General features: G+C 36.1%; 1 protein-coding gene across 9 annotated transcripts in view; it reads left to right on the top strand.

Annotated features, from left to right (window-relative positions):
* Positions 1-20,053, top strand: part of POLK (DNA polymerase kappa) — a 66,549-nt gene that overhangs the window by 9,354 nt on the left and 37,142 nt on the right. For 8 of the 9 annotated variants that reach the window (XM_077867782.1, XM_077867810.1, XM_077867803.1 and 5 more), the window contains exon 2: positions 13,657-13,819. In XM_077867782.1, coding sequence (XP_077723908.1) covers positions 13,685-13,819 — 135 coding nt within the window. In that variant the 5' untranslated portion in view covers positions 13,657-13,684. Of the gene's footprint in view, positions 1-1,330; positions 1,483-13,656; positions 13,820-20,053 lie in introns of those variants that run through there. The other variant, XM_077867788.1, reaches the window with a different exon arrangement.

Genomic DNA, 20,053 nt, shown 5'->3' with positions numbered 1-20,053 from the left:
GACAGTGATTTCAGAAACAGAATTTCAAAGGGCATGTTTTATCTGGTTTCCTGTTGTATAGAAGAGAGGCAAGCCAGGCATGTTCCAAGCAGAAATATTCTTTGTTGTTGTTGGATAAAATTGAAATTTTATTCCATTATCTTTTATTTACATCTGTTGGTTTTGTGGGATAAAAACTTGTCGGGTAGTTGGTATTTTATAGATTTCACTGTAACAGTAAAAAATCCTTTAGTCTAAAAAGTACACAGTACACATCTATAATAGATGAACAGTGCTATTAATACCTACTCTCTGCATGTACACATTTTCTTTGTTTTTTTACCCTCAAGCTTTTGAGTCTCTAAATTTTAAGCTCTTTAACTGTTATTTTGAGAAATTCATTAGTATCTTACAGTACTACTATATAAGAAGTATGGTATTTTTAAATATTGGTAGGATCCTCATAATGGCTATTTTGTAAATGTGTTTGCTTCCTGTTTTTCTCCCCAGCCCTTTCATTTGTTTCACTTTTACTGTAATTTCAGATCTTCTTCTCCTTACTCAAGTAAGCTGAAAAATACTGTTACAGAACTATACATATTGTTATGGTAATACAGTTTATGAATATAGTTTATCTTCATCCTTGCATTTATTTTTTTTAAAGAGATTTTATTCATTTATTCATGAGAGACACAAAGAGAGACACAGAGACCCAGGCAGAGGGAGAAGCAGGCTCCATGCAGGGAGCCCAATGTGGGACTCTATTCCGGGTCTCCAGGATCAGGCCCTGGGCCAAAGGCGGCGCTAAACCGCTGAGCCACCCGGGCTGCCCTTCATCTTCGCATTTAAAGTATTTATTAAGACTTGCTACATGAAAAAAAAAAAAAAAAAAAAGACTTGCTATATGATGGTCCTGACTGGGGTGCTATAAAAATAAGAGATATATACCACATGTCCCACAGATTCATTGCTTTTTAGCATTTTACTGTCTAGGAATACAGGCAATAATTAAGTGTATAAAGATATTGTATGTTTTAATAGTGTCGGTATTATTATTAAAGAACAAGTAAAGATTTAAATTGTCACAAGATACATATTCAGTAAATATTTAAGGACGAATGGAGTAAGTTTAGTTGGTTGATGATTAAAGGGAAGTTGTAAAAACTGCAATTAACAAGGCTCAGGAGAAAAATCACAAACAGGTTAAAATTAGTGAGAAACAACCAAATTCCAGCATAACTTTTTGTAAGGAATAAGTATTATTTGTTAAGAACCTACTCAATGTTAGGCATTGTTTTAGGTTTATTATATTTATTTATTTATTTTTAAGATTTTATTTATTTATTCATAGAGACACAGAGAGAGAGAGAGAGGCAGAGACACAAGCAGAGGGAGAAGCAGGCTCCATGCAGAAAGCCCGACGTGGGACTCGATCCAGGGTCTCCAAGATCACGCCCCGGGCTGCAGGTGGCGCAAAACCGCTGCGCCACCGGGGCTGCCCAGGTTTATTATATTTAGTATTCACTCCCCCAAAATTCTGCAAAGGAGACATCCTTATTTTACATATAAAGAAATTATTGTTCAAAGAAGTTATGTAAGTTACCCAAAGTCATAGCTAATTAATAGTCTAGCCAGACTTTGAAACTCAGAGACATATAATATTTACTATCAATATATATGATTGTTTTTAACTCCAAAAACAACAACAAAAAAAAGACAACGATTACCCTGAAATGATTGAACATTTGAGAATCTTGTTAGAGCCCAGTTACATTCTGGGCATGTTGCATAGTTTTTCTTTAGTTTGAAATTTTTTTTTGAAAAAAATTCATCCACATACATTTTAAAGCTGCAATGGCATATTATGAGGCAGCTTACAGTGTTTTTCTATAACTAAAGGGATCTACTAGCAAGTCTATGTTTTAATTATGCATAAATAATTTAAGTGGTCTCTTTTGCAATCATTCTTTAATGTTAAAGGAATTATGTATTGATTTAACTCAGTATAAGAGTATTTCTCATGAAAAATAGTCATTGGTATCTATCTTTTTATTTTTTATATCTTTGAGTATTTTTTATGAATAATCTTGAGAAGTAACAAGGGATGGTGAACAATAACTTTATTAGAAATTGTAATAAAAATTGTAACTTAGTAAACAAATTTTTATCCCATATTTTCCTGAAATGAGTAATGGATGTCCTTTGAAAGCAAGTAGCTGCTCATCAATTTTTTATGCATGATCCTGAAACTATCCATCCTATAAATAAAGATTCCAGATATTATACTCATGTTTAATAGATTTTAGCTTATCATTATGTCTGGTTCTTTATCTTGCACTTGTAACATCAAAACATTAACATTGAAAACTTTGACATCTCATAATCTTGTTAAAGAGAAGACATCCAAAAAAATAAAATTAAATTAAAAAAAAAAAAAAAGAGAAGACATCCATTTTCTTTCCTCTATTATTGTAAAATATTTTCATTTTTTATTTATAAACACCACGTAGAAGTACAAGTCCAATAAGGTTTTCATTTCTACATCATCTATTTCCTTTCTGTCCCCTTTGTATACACATCTGCCTTAGACATTTGTTGATATACAAAACACATTAAATAATTTTTAGTGCATAAATATAAAGGATGAAAGAACAGTATCATATGTCCTGTTAGCAAAATGGGATATTCCAAGTTCTTGTTGCAAAATACTCTATGATGAAGTCCTTCCTGTTGAGTGACTAGATAGGAATGCCATATTTGCTATACTTAAAAATTCATTGTTTATTCGTTGATTCTTAAGTTTGAGAATATACCTATTTGAGTCATCTACAAATTCATATGCTGAGATTTTGCTTCTAAGATCAATTTCACCATCATTATAGTCTAGAGTGCTGTTAGTTTCTTTGCATTCACTTCTGATTTGTCTAATAATTTTGAAACTCTCCAGTCAGTTTTCTTCTCTTTGCCAGTATGGGCAGAAAATGAAAAATTCAGAACTTTCAACTATGTTGAAAGTTTCATTGTTTCAAACTATGTTTAGCTTTTATTAAAAGCTTTCATCAGTGAAAGCTACCAAAACACACCCCCTGCAAAAGTGGTGTCTCTATACTTCTTTTATACTTTCCTTCAAAGATAAAATACTGTGGGTAATACCATTAGAAAACTGAAAGGTAATATAATAGTGATGGTTGATTTCAGTACCAGATCATCATTCTGGTGATTCTACTATTTCATTTTCTTATGATTTTATCTTTTAGCATAAATGATGAAAAATGATTATTAATTCCTAGGATAATGAAATAGCAAAATATGCAATATATAGGAAAATAAGATCCCTAAGATAATCACTATAATGTATCTTCAATTTATTAAAGGGTCAAATAAATCTATACAGAAATTGCAAGATAGAGTGAATTTTATTCTATTTAAAATGAATATATATATATATTTTAAAGATTTTATTTATTTATCCATGAGAGACACAGAAAGAGAGAGAGAAAAGAGGCAGAGACACAGGCAGAAGGAGAAGCAGGCTCCATGCAGGGAGCCCAACGTGGGACTCAATCCTGGAACTCCAGGATCACACCCTGGGCTGAAGGCAGGCACTAAACCCCTGAGCCACCCAGGGATCCCTAAAATGAATATTTTATTCTTTGGAAGTTTATTTATTTATTTTTAAGATTATTTATTCATGATAGACACAGAGAGAGGCAGAGACACAGGTAGAGGCAGAAGCAGGCTCCCCTCGGGGAGCACGATGTGGGACTTGATCCCGGGACTCCAGGATCATGCTCTGGGCTAAAGGCAGATGCTCAATCACTGAGCCACTCAGATGTCCCTCTTTGGAAGATTTCTAAGATTAAATAAGATATGAAAGATCTGTGCTTACAATAAAGTCATTCAAAGAAGAAACTCAAAAACAAACCGGGTCTGATATATCCTTATATGTCAAAGGTTAATATAACTTTGTTTCTTAATCTTCTTTTATAACCAAACACAAACTAGTTTATTTCCTTCTATCTCAAATAAAAGGGTTAGCCATTATAATTGCAAAATTATAATTTGACCAAATAAGGCATTCTTTCTAAAGATCAAAGCACATATTAATATACTACTAGTTCATTTATCTTTATCCAATCCAGTGAAATTTTAGCATTAAAAAATAGATGTATAGTGGCAGCCCGGGTGGCTCAGCAGTTTAGCGCCACCTTCAGTCCAGGGCCTGATCCTGGAGACCCGGGATTGAGTCCCACGTCGGGCTCCCTGCATGGAGCCTGCTTCTCCCTCTGCCTGTGTCTTTGCCTCTCTCTTTCTCTCTCTGTCTCTCTGTCTCTCATGAATAAAGTCTTAAAAAAATAGATATATAAAGTATAAAAATAGATGTATCAAAATCATTTGTAAAGTATATTATATTTGCCCATTGATAATAGTTAATAATACCTATGGGATCCCACCATCGCAAGCATTTCATAGTCAACCACACTTTATAAATCATGAGCTGAGAGAATTATCAGGAACCAAAGTGAAGTCAAGGGGATCAGTGTTCTACATGTAGAAATATTTATTTTTGCCTTCAGGCAGACATGTGAAAATCTACAAAGAACTGCTAGTAAATTCCAGAGATGAAGGCCTTTTCTAAAAAAAAAAAAAAAAAAAAAACCCTTTGCTGCTTTCTAGTGATTATTATTTTTTAATAGAATGAAACCCAAACTATTTTGTGATTAAGATTAGTAAATGAGAGTTGTCTGGGTGGCTCAGTCAGTTAACTGTCTTTGGCTCAGGTCATGATCCCAAGCTCAGCGGGGAGCCTGCGTCACCCTCTCCCTCTGCCATTCCCACTTGTGCTCTCTGGATCTCTCTTTCTCTGTCGAATAGATAAAATCTTAAGAATTAGTATATGATACTGTAAACAAAAGTCAAACAGGTACATCATTTAAACAGGTTTTGTTGGTCATATTCTTGAGAAAAGTATTGAGGATTGGGCAGCCCGGGTTGCTCAGCGGTTTAGTGCCGCCTTCGACCCAGGGCATGATCCTGGAGTCCTAGGATCGAGTCCCACGTCAGGTTCCCTGCATGGATTCTGCTTCTCTCTCTGCCTGTGTCTCTGCCTCTCTATCTGTCTCTCATGAATAAATAAATAAAATCTTAAAAAAGAAAAAAGTATTGAGGAATTTTTTAGCCTTTTTAGAGTGTTGTTTCCTTTCCTCACTTGGGGATTTTGAGGGGGAAAATGTAAATATATGTAATAAAGGGGTGGGAGATGAGGAAAGCATTGCTGCTATATGTCCAGGGACAGAGAAAACCTTCATATCTTTAAAGGGACAGATGAAGAAGAAGGAGGAGTAAGGGAAAGTGTTCACAGAAAGTATGGGAACCTGGATTAGCTCTGTCTTTCAAAGGAGGGAGTGGGTCTGGGCATGTTGTAGCCAAACTGATGAAAACCAAAAATTAAGAGTTAAAAACTTGAGAGCAGTCACAAAGAAATGACACGTTACATACAGGGAACACAATATGAACTGTCATGATCTTAACAAGTAATAGAGGTTAGAAAACAGTGGAGCAACATCTCTCAACTACTGAAAGAAAGACCTGTCAACTTTGTATCTGATGAAAGTATCTTTCAAGAATAAAAAGATAAAATAATAAACCTCCTGGCATTTTAGTTATATATTTAGCATACTGACTAAAAATGTGGGCTCTAGGGACAGAATCTTAGGTTTGAATTTCAGCTTGGACACCTCTGGTGATCCTGGATGAATTACATAAATTCCCTAGGGTTCAATTTCCATATGTATTTTACATACTTTAGTGAGATAATATCTAAAGTAGTGAGCAATCATGAGAAACAGATGAGAGAATGCTTTTTAAATACAAAGTACCTGCTTGGCATATGGTAAATTGTTTGAAAATGTTAATTATTATTTATCTGTATGTACTTTTAGCACATATTTTGAATTTGCACCTTTATTCAAATGAAAACATTACTAATCTTTAGGATACAGCTGTTTTATAACCATGTTACTGCTATAACACAAACTTTGGTCTGTGTACAGTGCTGATCCATAATGAGATAATCACAGAATTTGAAGGTAAGCTATAAAATTATTGTCTCACAATTTTGATGAAACAAGGATCCCAACATGGCTTGTTGGGTGTCTCTGGGTCATGAGGTTGCAGTCAAGTTCTTTCCTGGGGCTGCAGTCTTATCTGAAGACTGAACTGGAAGAGCGTCCGCTTCCAGACTCACTCACATGGACCTTCTGACAGGGCTGTGTCACAGAGCAGCTGGCTTCCCCAGAGTGAATATCTAAGTTGAGAACATCCAAGATGGAAGTCACATCCTTTTGTGACCCACTTTTATGTGTGACATCCCATCACTCCTGCTTCTGTTGTATTCTATTTGTGAAAAGAAAGTCATGTAATTACATATTGTATTCATTTGTTGTACTTTTTTTTTCATTTTCCTAGCATCTATGAAGTATTTTTAAATAACTAGTTTAGTGGTATTAAGAATTGCATATTTCATTTGTAGGTTAAATTTTGTTTCTTAGTATATTTGGTAGTGTAGAAATGGATAATTCTTATGCTAGAAGCTACTGTCAACATCTGACCAGTTTTCATAATACTATATACTATGTGCATTTAATAAGAGAGTCAGAATAAACTTTAATAATTTATTGGCATTAGGCAAGTGGTTTTGGCAAAAATATGAATTTAGGAATTTTTGCAAGTATGTTTAAGCTATTACGGTTTAAAATTCTGAAATCTGAGAAATTTAAGCTCTTAACTTTAATAATGATGAATACTTTAACCTTTTAAAAATTGTAGTCACACAATGAGAAGCCAGACTTTAAATCCTAAAACTAGGTTGGTCTTATTCTAGCTTCAAGCTTTTGAGTGAAGGAGGTAACAAGCTTTTTGGTTCTAATCTCTGCTGAAATAAATGGATTTTAGCATCTACTTTTTGACTGCTAACTCTTTGAGCCCTGGTCGGGAAAAGAAAAACATTTCCAATAACTAGTATATTAGAAAGAAAAAAGAAAAAATTCCACAACGAAACCAAGACATGCAATTCATTTCCCTTTTTTAAAATAAAATTATGGTGTCCTCCAGAGGCAGAGATGGATTTTGCTTACCTGTGAAAGTTATATAATACAAGTGCACTTCTTTTTAAAATATTTTATTTACTTATTCATGAGAGACACAGAGAGAGAGAGGCAGAGACACGGGCAGAGGGAGAAGTAGGCCCCTCGCAGGGAGCCTGATGTGGGACTGGATCCCATCATCCTGGGATCATGACCTGAACTGTTACATGTCTGTAGGATTAGATAGAGTGCAGGCTTTTTAACAGCCTTTTGTCCCATTCTTCTTCAGTAGCATAAGTTAAATGAATAGGAAGCTCATGAAGGAAAAAGACAGTCAAAGAAAATATATATGCATAGTTCTCTCAAAGATTTTATGTTGTTGGTGAAAACTTGCATTTTCTTTTAGCATATATTCTCATGGTTTGGGATCTGTAGAGTTATTTCTGGGTTTTTTTTTTCTGTCAGTGATACATATAAATTTAAAATCTTTTTAAATGGTTCATTCTGAAATAATTTTGAATTTTTTGTACATCCTATTATGCAAAGATATTAAGAAGTGAAGTCAAATACAAAGTTGCATCTGTGCTCTCATTGCTATCATTTAAAGTTGTATGCATGTAGTTTGAGTACATGTGTTCATGTATGTGTGTGTAAAATAATTGGAGTGGAACGTAGAAAATAACCTGTCGAAATTTTGGGGTTGTGATTTTTATTTTCTTGAAAATTTAAAAAAGGGCAGCGGTTTAGCGCTGTCTTCATTCAGCCCAGAGCATGATCCTGGAGACCCGGGATCAAGTCCCACGTCGGGCTCCCTACATGGAGCCTGCTTCTCCCTCTGCCTCTATCTCTGCCTCTCATGAATAAATAAATAAAATCTTTAAAAATTTTTTTTAAAAGATTTTTATAATAAAATGAAAAGGAAATTTTTAGTCAGGCATTAATTGGGAAGTTGCTTTAAAACTAGGGTAATAGGGATGCCTGGGTGGCTCATGGTTGGGCGTCTGCCTTCCGCCCAGGGCGTGATCCTGAAGACCTAGGATCAAGTCTTGCATTGGGCTTCCTGCCTGGACCCTGCTTCTACCTCTGCCTCTCTCTCTCTGTGTCTCTCATAAATAAATAAATAAAATCTTAAAAAAAAATTTTTTTTAAACTAGGGTAATATTACTAATTCATAGTATTTGGAGGATCCCTGTGTGGCTCAGAGGTTTGGCGCCTGCCTTTGGCTCAGGGCCTGATCCTGGAGTCCCGCGGTCGAGTCCCACATTGGGCTCCCTGGATGGAGCCTGGTTCATCCTCTGCCTGTGTCTGTGCCTCTCTCTCTGTCTCTCATGAATAAATAAAATCTTTTAAAAAAAATTCATAGTATTTAAATGTAGATAGTAAAAAGACAATTTAATCACAGCCTGAAATTTAGTTTAATCCATTTAATCTGTTCAAACAAACCTGTTGAATGTTTGAACATTTAGAGGATTAAAAATAATATTTGTTCTTCAGACATGCACAGGTTTTTCTGGAAAGATTTTTGGGTTTGGTTATTTATAATAGTGTATTAGGAATAGGAAGCAAGCTACACCTAGGAACTTAATGTAGTTCTAGTTTTCTATCCTTGTCCTCTTTCCTCCCTCCCTTCCTCTCCATCTTCTCTCCTTCACTTTATCTTTCTTAATATCCTTAGTATTTTTGCATGTTTTCTGGTAGATTAATTCCAGATGACTGGTCAATATGCTAATCACTTGTGATATTGTTTAGTTTTGTGAGCTTTTTATAGGTAGGAGAAAACTAATAGTTTTGTGAGCTTTTTATAGGTAGGAGAAATCCTTACCACTCTAAAACTTCTTCCTTAGAAATGCTGAAAAAATCTAATTTTCCATGCTTACTAACACCAAAAACAAAGGTTGGCCCTATATTTTTTTAAGTGGTAACCTGAATAGTTAGTGGTAGAATCAGACTGGGAAGAACTTTAATATTTTCAGAGAAAATATACTTTTAAACCAATATACTAAACCACAAGAACCCAAGTTCTTTCCTTTGCGTTGTATGTAACTATTTGTGCTTCTAAGTTGAAGTGAAACAGACTATATTTGTAGTATCGAGCTATAAAAATGTTTGACTATTTTTTTTCATAATCATAGGACAGGTAGTTTTTTGGGAACAAAACAAGCAATATTCATCTGTAAGATCCATGAACTTTGGCTTTTTCTTTAGGATGCTTACAGTGAAACTTTTTTCCATCTACAGTCCATCTTTTTTATTTTTTAAAGATTTTATTTATTTATTCATGAGAGACAGAGACAGAGAGAGGCAGAGACGCAGGCAGAGGGAGAAGCAGGCCCCATGCAGGGAGCCTGACGTAGGGCTCGATCTCGGGTCTCCAGGATCACGCCCTGGGCTGAAGGCGGCGCTAAACCGCTGAGCCACCCAGGCTGCCCCTCTACAGTCTATCTTGAAGCTATTTCACAGCTCTGGAAATTTGGCTTAACTATTTTTTTGTTCAAAAGATTTTATCTATTCATTTGAGAGAGAAAGAGAGCATGAGCCAGGGGAAAAGGCAGCAGGGGAGGAAGAAGCAGACGCCCTGCTGAGCAGGGAGCCAATTGCAGGGCTTGATCCCAGGACCCTGAGATCATGACCCGAGCCCAAGGCAGGCAGTTAACCAGCCGAGCCACCCAGGCACCCCTTGGCTTAACTTCAATGATAATATTGATTGAGAGTTTATTATAGCCCAGAGAGTTTATTATATCCTAGCCATACTAGGCTCTTATATACTTCTCTCACAAAGCCATTTAAAGTAGTATTAAATCTCACTTACCAGAAAAATACAAAGTACAAAATACAAAGTAACAATCTTTTCTGATACTTATATGATCATCTCTGCTGGGAGCTAGCTCTCCCTTTCAATGTATGGATTTCTGAAGAAATTCAGTAAGAACTAATGGGGAGAACAGCATAAACCAGGACTAATGAGAGATTCCAGAAATTTGAAAATAACAGAAATACTAACCAATGAAAACAAAAGACAGGCTCACTACAGGGACATAGATGATTTACTAGAAGGAACTCATAATAATCAGGTATACTACAACTTCATTCAACAAATTATTTATTGAGCACCTTCTCTGTTGCCAAGCACGCTTGAGTCATCTGGGATATACATCAGTTAAAACAAACAAAAAAGAAAGTTCCTTGCCCTCTTGGAGCTTCCATATATACAGGAGAGATAGACAATAAGCATAATAAGTAAACCTATGTTTATTATTATGTTAGAAAATGATAAGGGCTATGAAAAACATGGGGATGTTGGGAAGATGGGGTGGGAGGTATTAATCAGGTTGCAATTTAAATAGGAAGATCAGGGTAAAGCCTCATTGAGAAGGTAACTTTTGGGGCGCATGGGTGGCTCAGTGGTTGAGCGTCTGCCCTTGGCTCAGGTTGTGGTCTTGGGAGTTACAGAATCAAATCCTGCATCAGGCTCCCTGCAGGGAGCTTGTTTCTCCCTCTGCCTGTGTCTCTGCCTCTCTGTGTGTCTCCCATGAATAAATGAAATCTTAAAAAGAGAACGTAACATTTAAGCAAAGACTTGAAGGGAAGTTAGTCAAGAGAGTATCAGCTGAAGAACCCTAAAGGAGAGGATTCAAGGTTAGAATGTGCTTACCAGATTTGAGGGACAGCAGAGACCAGTGTGGCTGGAGAGTAGTGAGCAAGGGGGAGAATATTAGGTAAAAGGGTAGACAGGTAACAGGTAGTTTGAATCCAGATTCTGTTGGGACTTTGGCTTTTATTCTGGAGTAAGAATGGGTGCCGTTGTACAATTTTCAGAAGAGTAATGTGACCTCACTTGTGATTTAGAAGAATCAGTTGGGCTACTGTGTTGATAAATGACTACATGGAGGGCAGAAAGAGACTATTTAAGAGGTGGTTGCATTAATCTAGGCAAGAGATAAGGGTGGTTCATACTAGGGTGGAAGCAATGACAGTAGTGAGAAGTGGTTAAATTCAGGGTACATTTTGAAAATAGAGTCCACAGGATTTGCTGACAATTTGGTGTGGAGAGTATGAGAAAGAGGGAGCTCAAGAGTGACTACAAGGTTATTTGTATGAGCAACTGGAAGGGAATGGAGTTGCCCTCAATGAGATGAGGCTCAAGATTGCATGCAAATAGAACTGCTTTGAGGGATGGAGGCAGATGACAAGATCAGTTTTGGACATGTTAAATGTAGGATGCCAGACGGGCATTTGGATCGCAGCTATAAACTTGGAAGTCATTAACATGTAGAGGATAGTAAACATCCTCATGAAAGTAGACATAAATGGTCTGGTAATTGGGCATCAACAAGACAGGAAGGTAGCTGAATACTAACTTTACCTATCTCACAACTTTGCCTGGTGCCGACACTACTGATAATAACCCAGTTCTTCTGACCCAATTAGGGACCAAAATCAACTCTTAGAGTTTTGGGGCTAATATATTTGTTATGAAATAGTAGGCATTCAACAAGTGTTTCTTTTCCTTTCATATATTTCATCATTTAAAGGACAAGGCAGCTTGGCGCACGTGGGTGTCACAGTTGGTTGAGTGTCTGACTCTTGGTTTCAACTCAGGTCATGATCTCAGGGTTGTGAAATCGAGCCCCGAGACAGGATCTGTGCAGAACATGGAGTCTGTTTGAGATTTCCTCTCCCTCTGCCCCTCCTGCTCATGGTCTCTCTTTCTCAAATAAATACGGTTTTGAAAGAAATAAAGAATAAGGCAGCATAAATGTAGTGAATCTGCATTCAGCCTCTTCACTCTTCAGGCGTCTTGGTTTGGGGAAAATATAAACCAATTACATTCACTAGTTTTATTAGAAAACGTTAAGAGGGCTACTAAAGCATAACACAAAATATAGGGTGATATTAGGCTGAATATGTTAGTTGAAAAGTCAAACAATAAAAACAGAAAAATAGCGAGTATTCTCTTGGGCACTGGAAACAACAGCACCAGTGGTTCCTATACTTTGGGGGCACATTGGAATAACCCGGGCGTGTCTTAAAAATACTGATATCTGGTTCTACCTCCAGACCTTCTGATTTTTTATCTCATATGTAGAGTCAAACAACAACAACAACAAAAACAACCTGATGTCATAGATGCAGAGAACAGATTAGTGGTTGCTAGAGGTGAGTGGTGGATAGGTGAAATGAGTAAAGGTGGTCAAAAGGTAACAAACTTCCAGCTATAAAATAAATCATGGGGATATAAAGTATAGATAGAATGGTGACTATAGTTAATATGGTATCATATATTTGAAAGTTGGTAAGAGATTAGAACTTAAAAGTTTTCAGCAAAAGAAATTATGTAACTATGTGTGGTGATGGATGTCAACTTTAAAAAAAAAAAGGGGGGGGATCCCTGGGTGGCGCAGCGGTTTAGCGCCTGCCTTTGGCCCAGGGCGCGATCCTGGAGACCTGGGATCGAATCCCACGTCGGGCTCCCGGTGCGTGGAGCCTGCTTCTCCCTCTGCCTATGTCTCTGCCTCTCTCTCTCTCACTCTCTCTGTGTGCCTATCATAAATAAATAAATATTTAAAAAAAAAAAAAAGGAAAAGAAGAGGTCCTTAAGGCAGCATAGAATAAATAGATTAATCTCTAAATCATGCAAATAAGAAATCACTGGCATAATTTGTTGAGTGTCATGGCAGTGTTCACCTGGTCATTTCTTTATAGTGTAAGTGAACTCAAATTGGAAAAAGCTGTGATGTTATGGCAGCTGTATTAGCTTGGAGTGAGAAGACTTGGATTCACACCAGTTCTTTTGCTCATTAGCAAACTTAAGATGGCCAATTCACTTAACCTTGCTGAAACTCCAGTTTCTGTCTTCCTGGCATGAGAATAATCAAATCTGTCTTGCATGGTTACAATAAATACTTTAAAAAGCTAATATATGTAAAAGTAAATAATAAAGTATTATTTAAAGACTTTAAATAATTATTATTTGAAAGGATTTTTCTTAACCTTAGAAATGACATGACATTGTAAAATGTAATAATTTCGTAGAAGTGAATAGATTATTATATTTTGTGTATTTTTTCACTGCTTTAAGAAATGGAGCTCTGTATACAGTAGGTAATGAAAGCTATTGAACTTACCATGTTTAGTACGCGAAGTGTTTTTTTGTATTTATTTCCTATACAGTGTATTAATATGTGAAAAACATGAACTTTGGACTCAGGCCTGGATTTCAACATGGATCTTGTCACTTATTAGCAACTTTGTGTCAATAGACATGTTCTTAGTCTTAGATTTCTTTTCTCTTTATATTAGGGATAATAAAATTTATCTTTCACAGCAGGGCTACTGTGTGAGGTTCCAGTGTAAAGTGCCAAGCATAGTACCTGGCACAAAACTTATGGGAAATGTTAATTCCTTTTTTTCTCTCTGAAAGTACAGTAATCTAGGAAGAGTAATTTAAGAGTCTAAGTAATGATAACTTCTCAATGGCTAAAAATTCTTAAATGTTTTACTTGTTTGACTGGTTCTTTATCACTTTAACTTTGAAGTATCCACCTCCTCACCATGAATACTTTAAAAAGCAGTGTTTATTTTGTTTTTTCAGATAATAAAAAAAGCTTTAAGTTTACACCATGGATAGCACCAAGGAGAAGAATGGCAGTTACAAAGATGATCTTCTGCTTAGGATGGGACTTAATGATAATAAAGCCGGAATGGAAGGATTAGATAAAGACAAGATTAACAAAATTATAATGGAAGCCACGAAAGTACGTTTCTTATTTCTTTTGCTATCATTAATTTAGTAGCTTTTTATTTTAATTTTTAATTAATTAATTAATTCAATTTGCCAACGTATAGTATAACACCCAGTGCTCATATCCCGTCAAGTGCCCTCGGTGCCTATCACCCACTACTCCATTCCTCCACCCACCTCCCCTTCTGTAACCCTTTGTTTCCCATAGTTAGGAGTCTAATGATTTGTCTGCCTCTCTAATTAGTAGCTTTTTAACTTTCTGTTTAAAATAAAATCAATAAGCTTTAAATATCTTTTATTGTAGTTTTTAATATTTTAAAGTATCCTGTTGTTAAGACAAACAGGTATGGAATAAACTCTCTTCTGTTCTGTTACTCTTGCCATCCAGTTTTCTGCTTCACATACACATAATATGCATGTTAAAGCAAAATAACATACATGCTCTTTTTTCACCCTTTTTCTAAGTAGAAGAATACTGTAATTGTGGTTTTAGTTTTTGTTTCCATTAATGTAATTTGGAGGTCTTTCTGTATAAGTAAAGATCTTCATTCTTTTTTATGCCTTCATGTGTGGATATAATAAAATTTTTTGAACCAATCAGAATGTTTATTTATAAACATTTAAGTCATTTCTAGTCTTTTGTTTTTTACCAGCAATACTACAGTGAATGACCTAGTATTTTATCACACATGTGCAGATAAAATTATAGGAGAGATTCTACAAGTGGAATTATTCTACCAAATACAGATAGCAAAAAGGGATATATGCATGTGCAGTTTTTATGAATTGCCCAATTTCCCTCCATAGTAGATATATCAATTTAAGTTATCACTGCCAGTATATGAGAGTATATTACCATGGTACAACTGTGCTAGTATAGTGTGTAACTAAACTTTTGGATTTGCTAATCTACAGTGATATAGTGTAGCATTAATTTGCATTTCTCTTATGAAAAGTCAGATATTGTGGACATTGCTGCTATAAATTATGGACATTGCTGCTATAAACATCGGGGTGCAGGTGTCCCGGCGTTTCATTGCATCTGCATCTTTGGGGTAGATCCCCAGCAGTGCAGTTGCTGGGTCATAGCGCAGGTCTATTTTTGACTCTTTGAGGAACCTCCACACAGTTTTCCAGAGTGGCTGTACCAGTTCACATTCCCACCAACAGTGTAAGAGGGTTCCCTTTTCTCCGCATCCTCTCCAACATTTGTGGTTTCCTGCCTTGTTAATTTTCCTCATTCTCACTGGTGTGAGGTGGTATTCTAAGTTTTCTTTTAAGAAAAAAGATTTTATTTATTTGTTTGAGAGAGAGAGAGAGGGACCAAGAGAGCATAAGCAAGAGGAAGGGCAGAGGGAGAAGCAGGCTCCCCACTGAACAGAGAGCCTGAAATGGGGCTTCATCCCAGGCGCCCCTAAAATTTTCTCTTAACTGACATTTTTAATGAAAATTTCTTCCAATTTGGTATGTGTTGAGTATTATTATATTTTGATTATTTAAGCATTTAGGTCACTGCTATTGGTAACATACAAATGATGTGAAAATCTTGATGGTAAAAATATATTCATGATTTTCCTGAAATGAAGTCAAGAAACACAGAGTTTATGAAATAAACATCATCTAGGAGAAAAAAAGAAAAATCAGATAGTGCATCTTTTCATATGTTTAAAAAGCCACTTGTGGGACACCTGGATGGCTCAGTGGTTGAACATCTGCCTTTGGCTCAGGTTGTGATCCCCGGGTCATGGGATCGAATCCTGCATCAGGCTCTCCGTGGGGAGCCTGCTTCTCCCTCTGCCTGTGTCTCTGCCTCTATCTGTGTCTCTCATGAATAGATACATAAAATCTTAAAAAAAAAAAAAAAAGTTCTTTTTAAAGCCACTTGTATTTTACTTTTTTGCAAACTGTCTCTTCTTGTCCTTTGTATAGTTTTCCATTTATTATACATCTTTTTACTTTGCTTATGGTGTACTTTATCCTGTGCAGAAGTTTTTTGTTTGCTTTTTTATATGAACTTGAATTAGTCAATGACATATGCTTTTATCCAAGGTCCTAAATGTTTTCTTCTAACATCTCTGGTCTCATGTGTATATTATGAAATATCCGTGTAGAAAGGTGTAAAATTAGAATATCTTTTTTCTTAAGAAATGCATGCTGAAATCCACAGCAACTTACTTTTAAATGATTTAGCCAAAAAGAGGAAGAGGAGCATGCATTTGTGTGTGTACACATGTCTGTGCAAGTGGAGCTGGAGTGTGTGTATATGCATATACATAGGAGTTGTGGGAGAAACTAAATGTAGCAAGTATCTTAAATAAGACATGTGAGTGTTTATTGTATTATTCTTTGAACTGTTGGAAGATGTGGAAATTCCAAAATAAAAAATTGAGGGAAAAATAATTTTTTAACTGTATAAAACAGAAATACATTTTAAAAGTAAAAGAATTGGGACGCTTGGATGGCTCAGCGGTTGAGTGTCTGCCTTTGGCTCAGGGCGTGATCCTGGGGTTCAGATCAAGTCCCACATCGGGCTCCCTGCATGGAGCCTGCTTCTCTCTCTGCCTGTCTCTCCCCCGACCCACCCCCACCCCTGTCTCTCATGAAATAAATAAAATCTTTAAAAATAAATAAATAGATAGATAGATAAATAAATAAAAGCAAAAGAATTGAGATGAAGTAAACAAGCATAATATATGGACCCTAGTTGGATCTTGGTTTGAACAAATATTTTTGGAGCATTTAAGGGAATTTGAATATGGATCCTTTCCTTAGTGATCTGCAGTGCTTTCTTCTATTCTATTGGATTATTTTTTGTTATATCTTTACAATATGACCTTAATTACAGTACTTTATAATAAATCTTGATAACAGCTAGGACAGGTTCCTTTTTTACTCTTTATTCTTTTTGAAGAGTATCTTAGATATTCTTGAAACTTTGCTGTACCATATAAACCATAGGACAACACGAGGGTTAGAAGCACTTATCCCCACACACACACACAGTTGAAAATCCATGTACAACTTTTGACTCTTCCAAAATAAACTGCTGATAGCTTAACCAATAACATAAACAGTTGATTAGACAAATTTGTATATTGTGTGTATTATATATTGCATTCTTACAATAAAGTAAGCTAGAGAAAAGAAAATATTATTAAGAAATTCTTAAGCGGGATCCCTGGGTGGCGCAGCAGTTTGGCGCCTGCCTTTGGCCCAGGGCGCGATCCTGGAGACCCGGGATCGAATCCCACATCAGGCTCCCGGTGCATGGAGCCTGCTTCTCCCTCCTCCTGTGTCTCTGCCTCTTTCTCTCTCTCTATGTCTATCATGAATAAATAAATAAATCTTTAAAAAAAAAAAAAAAAAGAAATTCTTAAGGAAGAGAAAAATACCTATTTACAGTATTGTCTATATTTATTGAAAAAAATCCATGTATAAGTGGACCTGCACAGTTCAAACCTGTGATGTTCAGGGGTCAACTGTACACACATATCAGTCATAAAACTGTATATGCATATCATCTGATTGACATGTATCAATCATAGGAAATATATACCTTACATGTATTTTACATATTAATATATATTAAAATATTTATATATTTTGTATGATATTTCTCTAGTATGGGGGGAATGGGAAGTTCATCATAAATATCTTTTTTAAATTGAAATTTTCTAGTTGTTACTGCTTCACAGCCAATGCAGTTTACTTCTTTAAAACTTTTATAGGGCAGCCCTGGTGGCGCAGCGGTTTAGCGCCGCCTGCAGCCCAGGGCGTGATCCTGGAGACCCTGGATCGAGTCCCACGTCAGGCTCTCTGCATGGAGCCTGCTTCTCCCTCTGCCTGTGTCTCTGCCTCTCTCTCTCTCTCTGTGTGTGTCTCTATGAATAAATAAATAAATTTAAAAAAAAAATAAAATAAAATAAAACTTTTATAAAAGAAAATTTTAAACATGTAAAAATTAGAATACTAAAGTGAATTCCTGGGTAATCATCACCCAGTGTCAACAGTTATCAACATGTTTGTAAATATTGTTTCATCTATGTTACCCTGCCTAGTGAATTTTAAAGGTAGAGACGGAGTATTTTCAAACAATTCCTAATAAGTTGGACAAATTTCAAAAAGTTTCCAGTTTCCAAAACTGACTCAAGAAAATATGGAAAATCCAAATAGACCTTTAACAAGGAAAGAAATTAATAATTAACATCTCCCCCGCCCTGTAAAAAAAACAGGTAACAATGGCTTCAGTGGTGAATTTTATCTGACATTTAAAGGAGAAATAAGAGACACCTAGGTGACTCAGTAGTTGAGCATCTGCCTCTGGCTCAGGGAGCCTGCTTCTCCCTCTGTCTGTGTCTCTGTGCCTCTCTCTCTCTCTCTCTCTCTGTCTCTGTCTCTCATGAATAAATAAATAAAATCTTTTTAAAAATAAGTAAGTAAAGGAGAAATATCAATATTCCACAAGCTCTTCCAAAAAATAAAAAGGATGTGACATTTAGAAACTCATTCTGTGAGACCAGTATCACCTTGACACCATAGCCAGACAAGCAGAAGATTTTAGATCATTGTCAATATAAAAGTCCTCAACAAAACGTTAGCAAACTGAATCCAACTATATGTATATATAAAACTATATGTGTAACTATATCTATAAAGATTATGTATCATGACCAAGTGGAATTTATTCCAGGAATGCATTTTTCTTCTAAAAATCAGGAACAAGGCAAAGATGCCCATTCTCCTGTCTATGCAACATAGTCCAGAAAGTTCTAGCTAATTCAGTCAGGCAATAAAAAGAAATAAAAGGCATTTAGATCGGGAAGGAAGAACTAAAACTATCTCTTCACAAATAACGTGATGTTACATGTAGAAACTCTTCAGGAATTTCAAAAGGAATGCAACAGTTATACCACGAAAATCACAAAAATGTGTTGGGGGAAAGTAAAGATTTAAAAAATGGATAGGGGTGCATGGGTGACTCAGTTGGTTAAACATCTGCCTTCCACTCAGGTCATGATCCCGGGGTCCTGGGATTGAGCCCCTTGTTGGGCTCCCTGCTCAGGGGAGTCCATTTCTCTTTCTCCCTCTGCCCCTCCCCCAGCTTGTGTGAGCTCGTGCGTGCGCGCGCGCTCTCTCTCTCTCTCAAATAAGTAAATAAATCTTTAAAAAATTTTTAAAATAAAAAATGAAGAAAGATTACATGTTCAAGGATGAGAAGACTCAATATTGTTAAGAGGGTATTTCTCCTCAAATTTATCTGCAGATTCAATGTACTTCCCCATCCAAATTCCAGGGGAATTTTTCTGCAGAAATTGATAAACAGACTAATATTTATGTGGAAATGCAAAAACATCTAAAACAGCCAGAACAGTTTTGAAAAGGACAAACATGGAGTTCTTTGACTTTCCTGGGGTTTTTTGTTGTTGTTGTTGTTTTTTTAAGATTTTATTTATTTATTCATGAGAGATACAGAGAGAGAAGCAGAGACACAGGCAGAGGGAGAAGCAGGCTCCCCGCAAGGAGCCCAATGTGGGACTCGATCCCAGTACCCTGATGTCACGACCTGAGCCAAAGACAGATGCTTAACCACTGAGCCACCGAGGCGCCCCAACTTTCCTGTTTTAGAACTTATTATAAAGCTACAGTTATTAAGAAGTGTGGTGCTGCTATAAGACTAGATGTATTGAACAATGGAGCAGAATTAAGAGTCCAGAAGTAAATCTTGTATTGACACTTTATTAGTTTTTGATAAAAGTACTAAGGCAGAAGAATATATGATCTGTTCAGCAAATGGTCCTGGGACAGCTGAATATCTACACGCAAAAAAGATGAACTGAGACCCTCAGTTCACACCATACGCAAATATAACTCAAAATCGGGTGAAATGTAAGAGCTGATACAGTAAAAACTTCTAGAAGATAGGAAAAAATCTGAAACATTTGGTTAGGAAGCATTTCTTAGATACACCACCAAAAACACAATTAATAAAAGAAAAAGTTGACAAGTCAGACCTCATCAAATTTCAAAACTTTTGCACTTTTAAAAGATACAGTTAAAAAAGAAAATGATATGGGACGCCTGGGTGGCTCAGCAGTTGAGCATCTACCTTCAGCTTAGGTCATGATCTGGTCCTGGGATCGAGTCCTGCTTTGGGCTCCCCACAGGAAGCCTGCTTCTCCCTCTGCCTGTGTCTCTGCCTCTCTGTGTGTATCTCATGAATAAATAAATAAAATAATATAATCTTTAA

The sequence above is a fragment of the Canis aureus genome, chromosome 2 (genome assembly GCF_053574225.1).
Source record: "Canis aureus isolate CA01 chromosome 2, VMU_Caureus_v.1.0, whole genome shotgun sequence".
In the NCBI taxonomy this organism is placed as follows: domain Eukaryota; kingdom Metazoa; phylum Chordata; class Mammalia; order Carnivora; family Canidae; genus Canis; species Canis aureus.
This window is presented reverse-complemented; position numbering and strand designations above follow the sequence as displayed.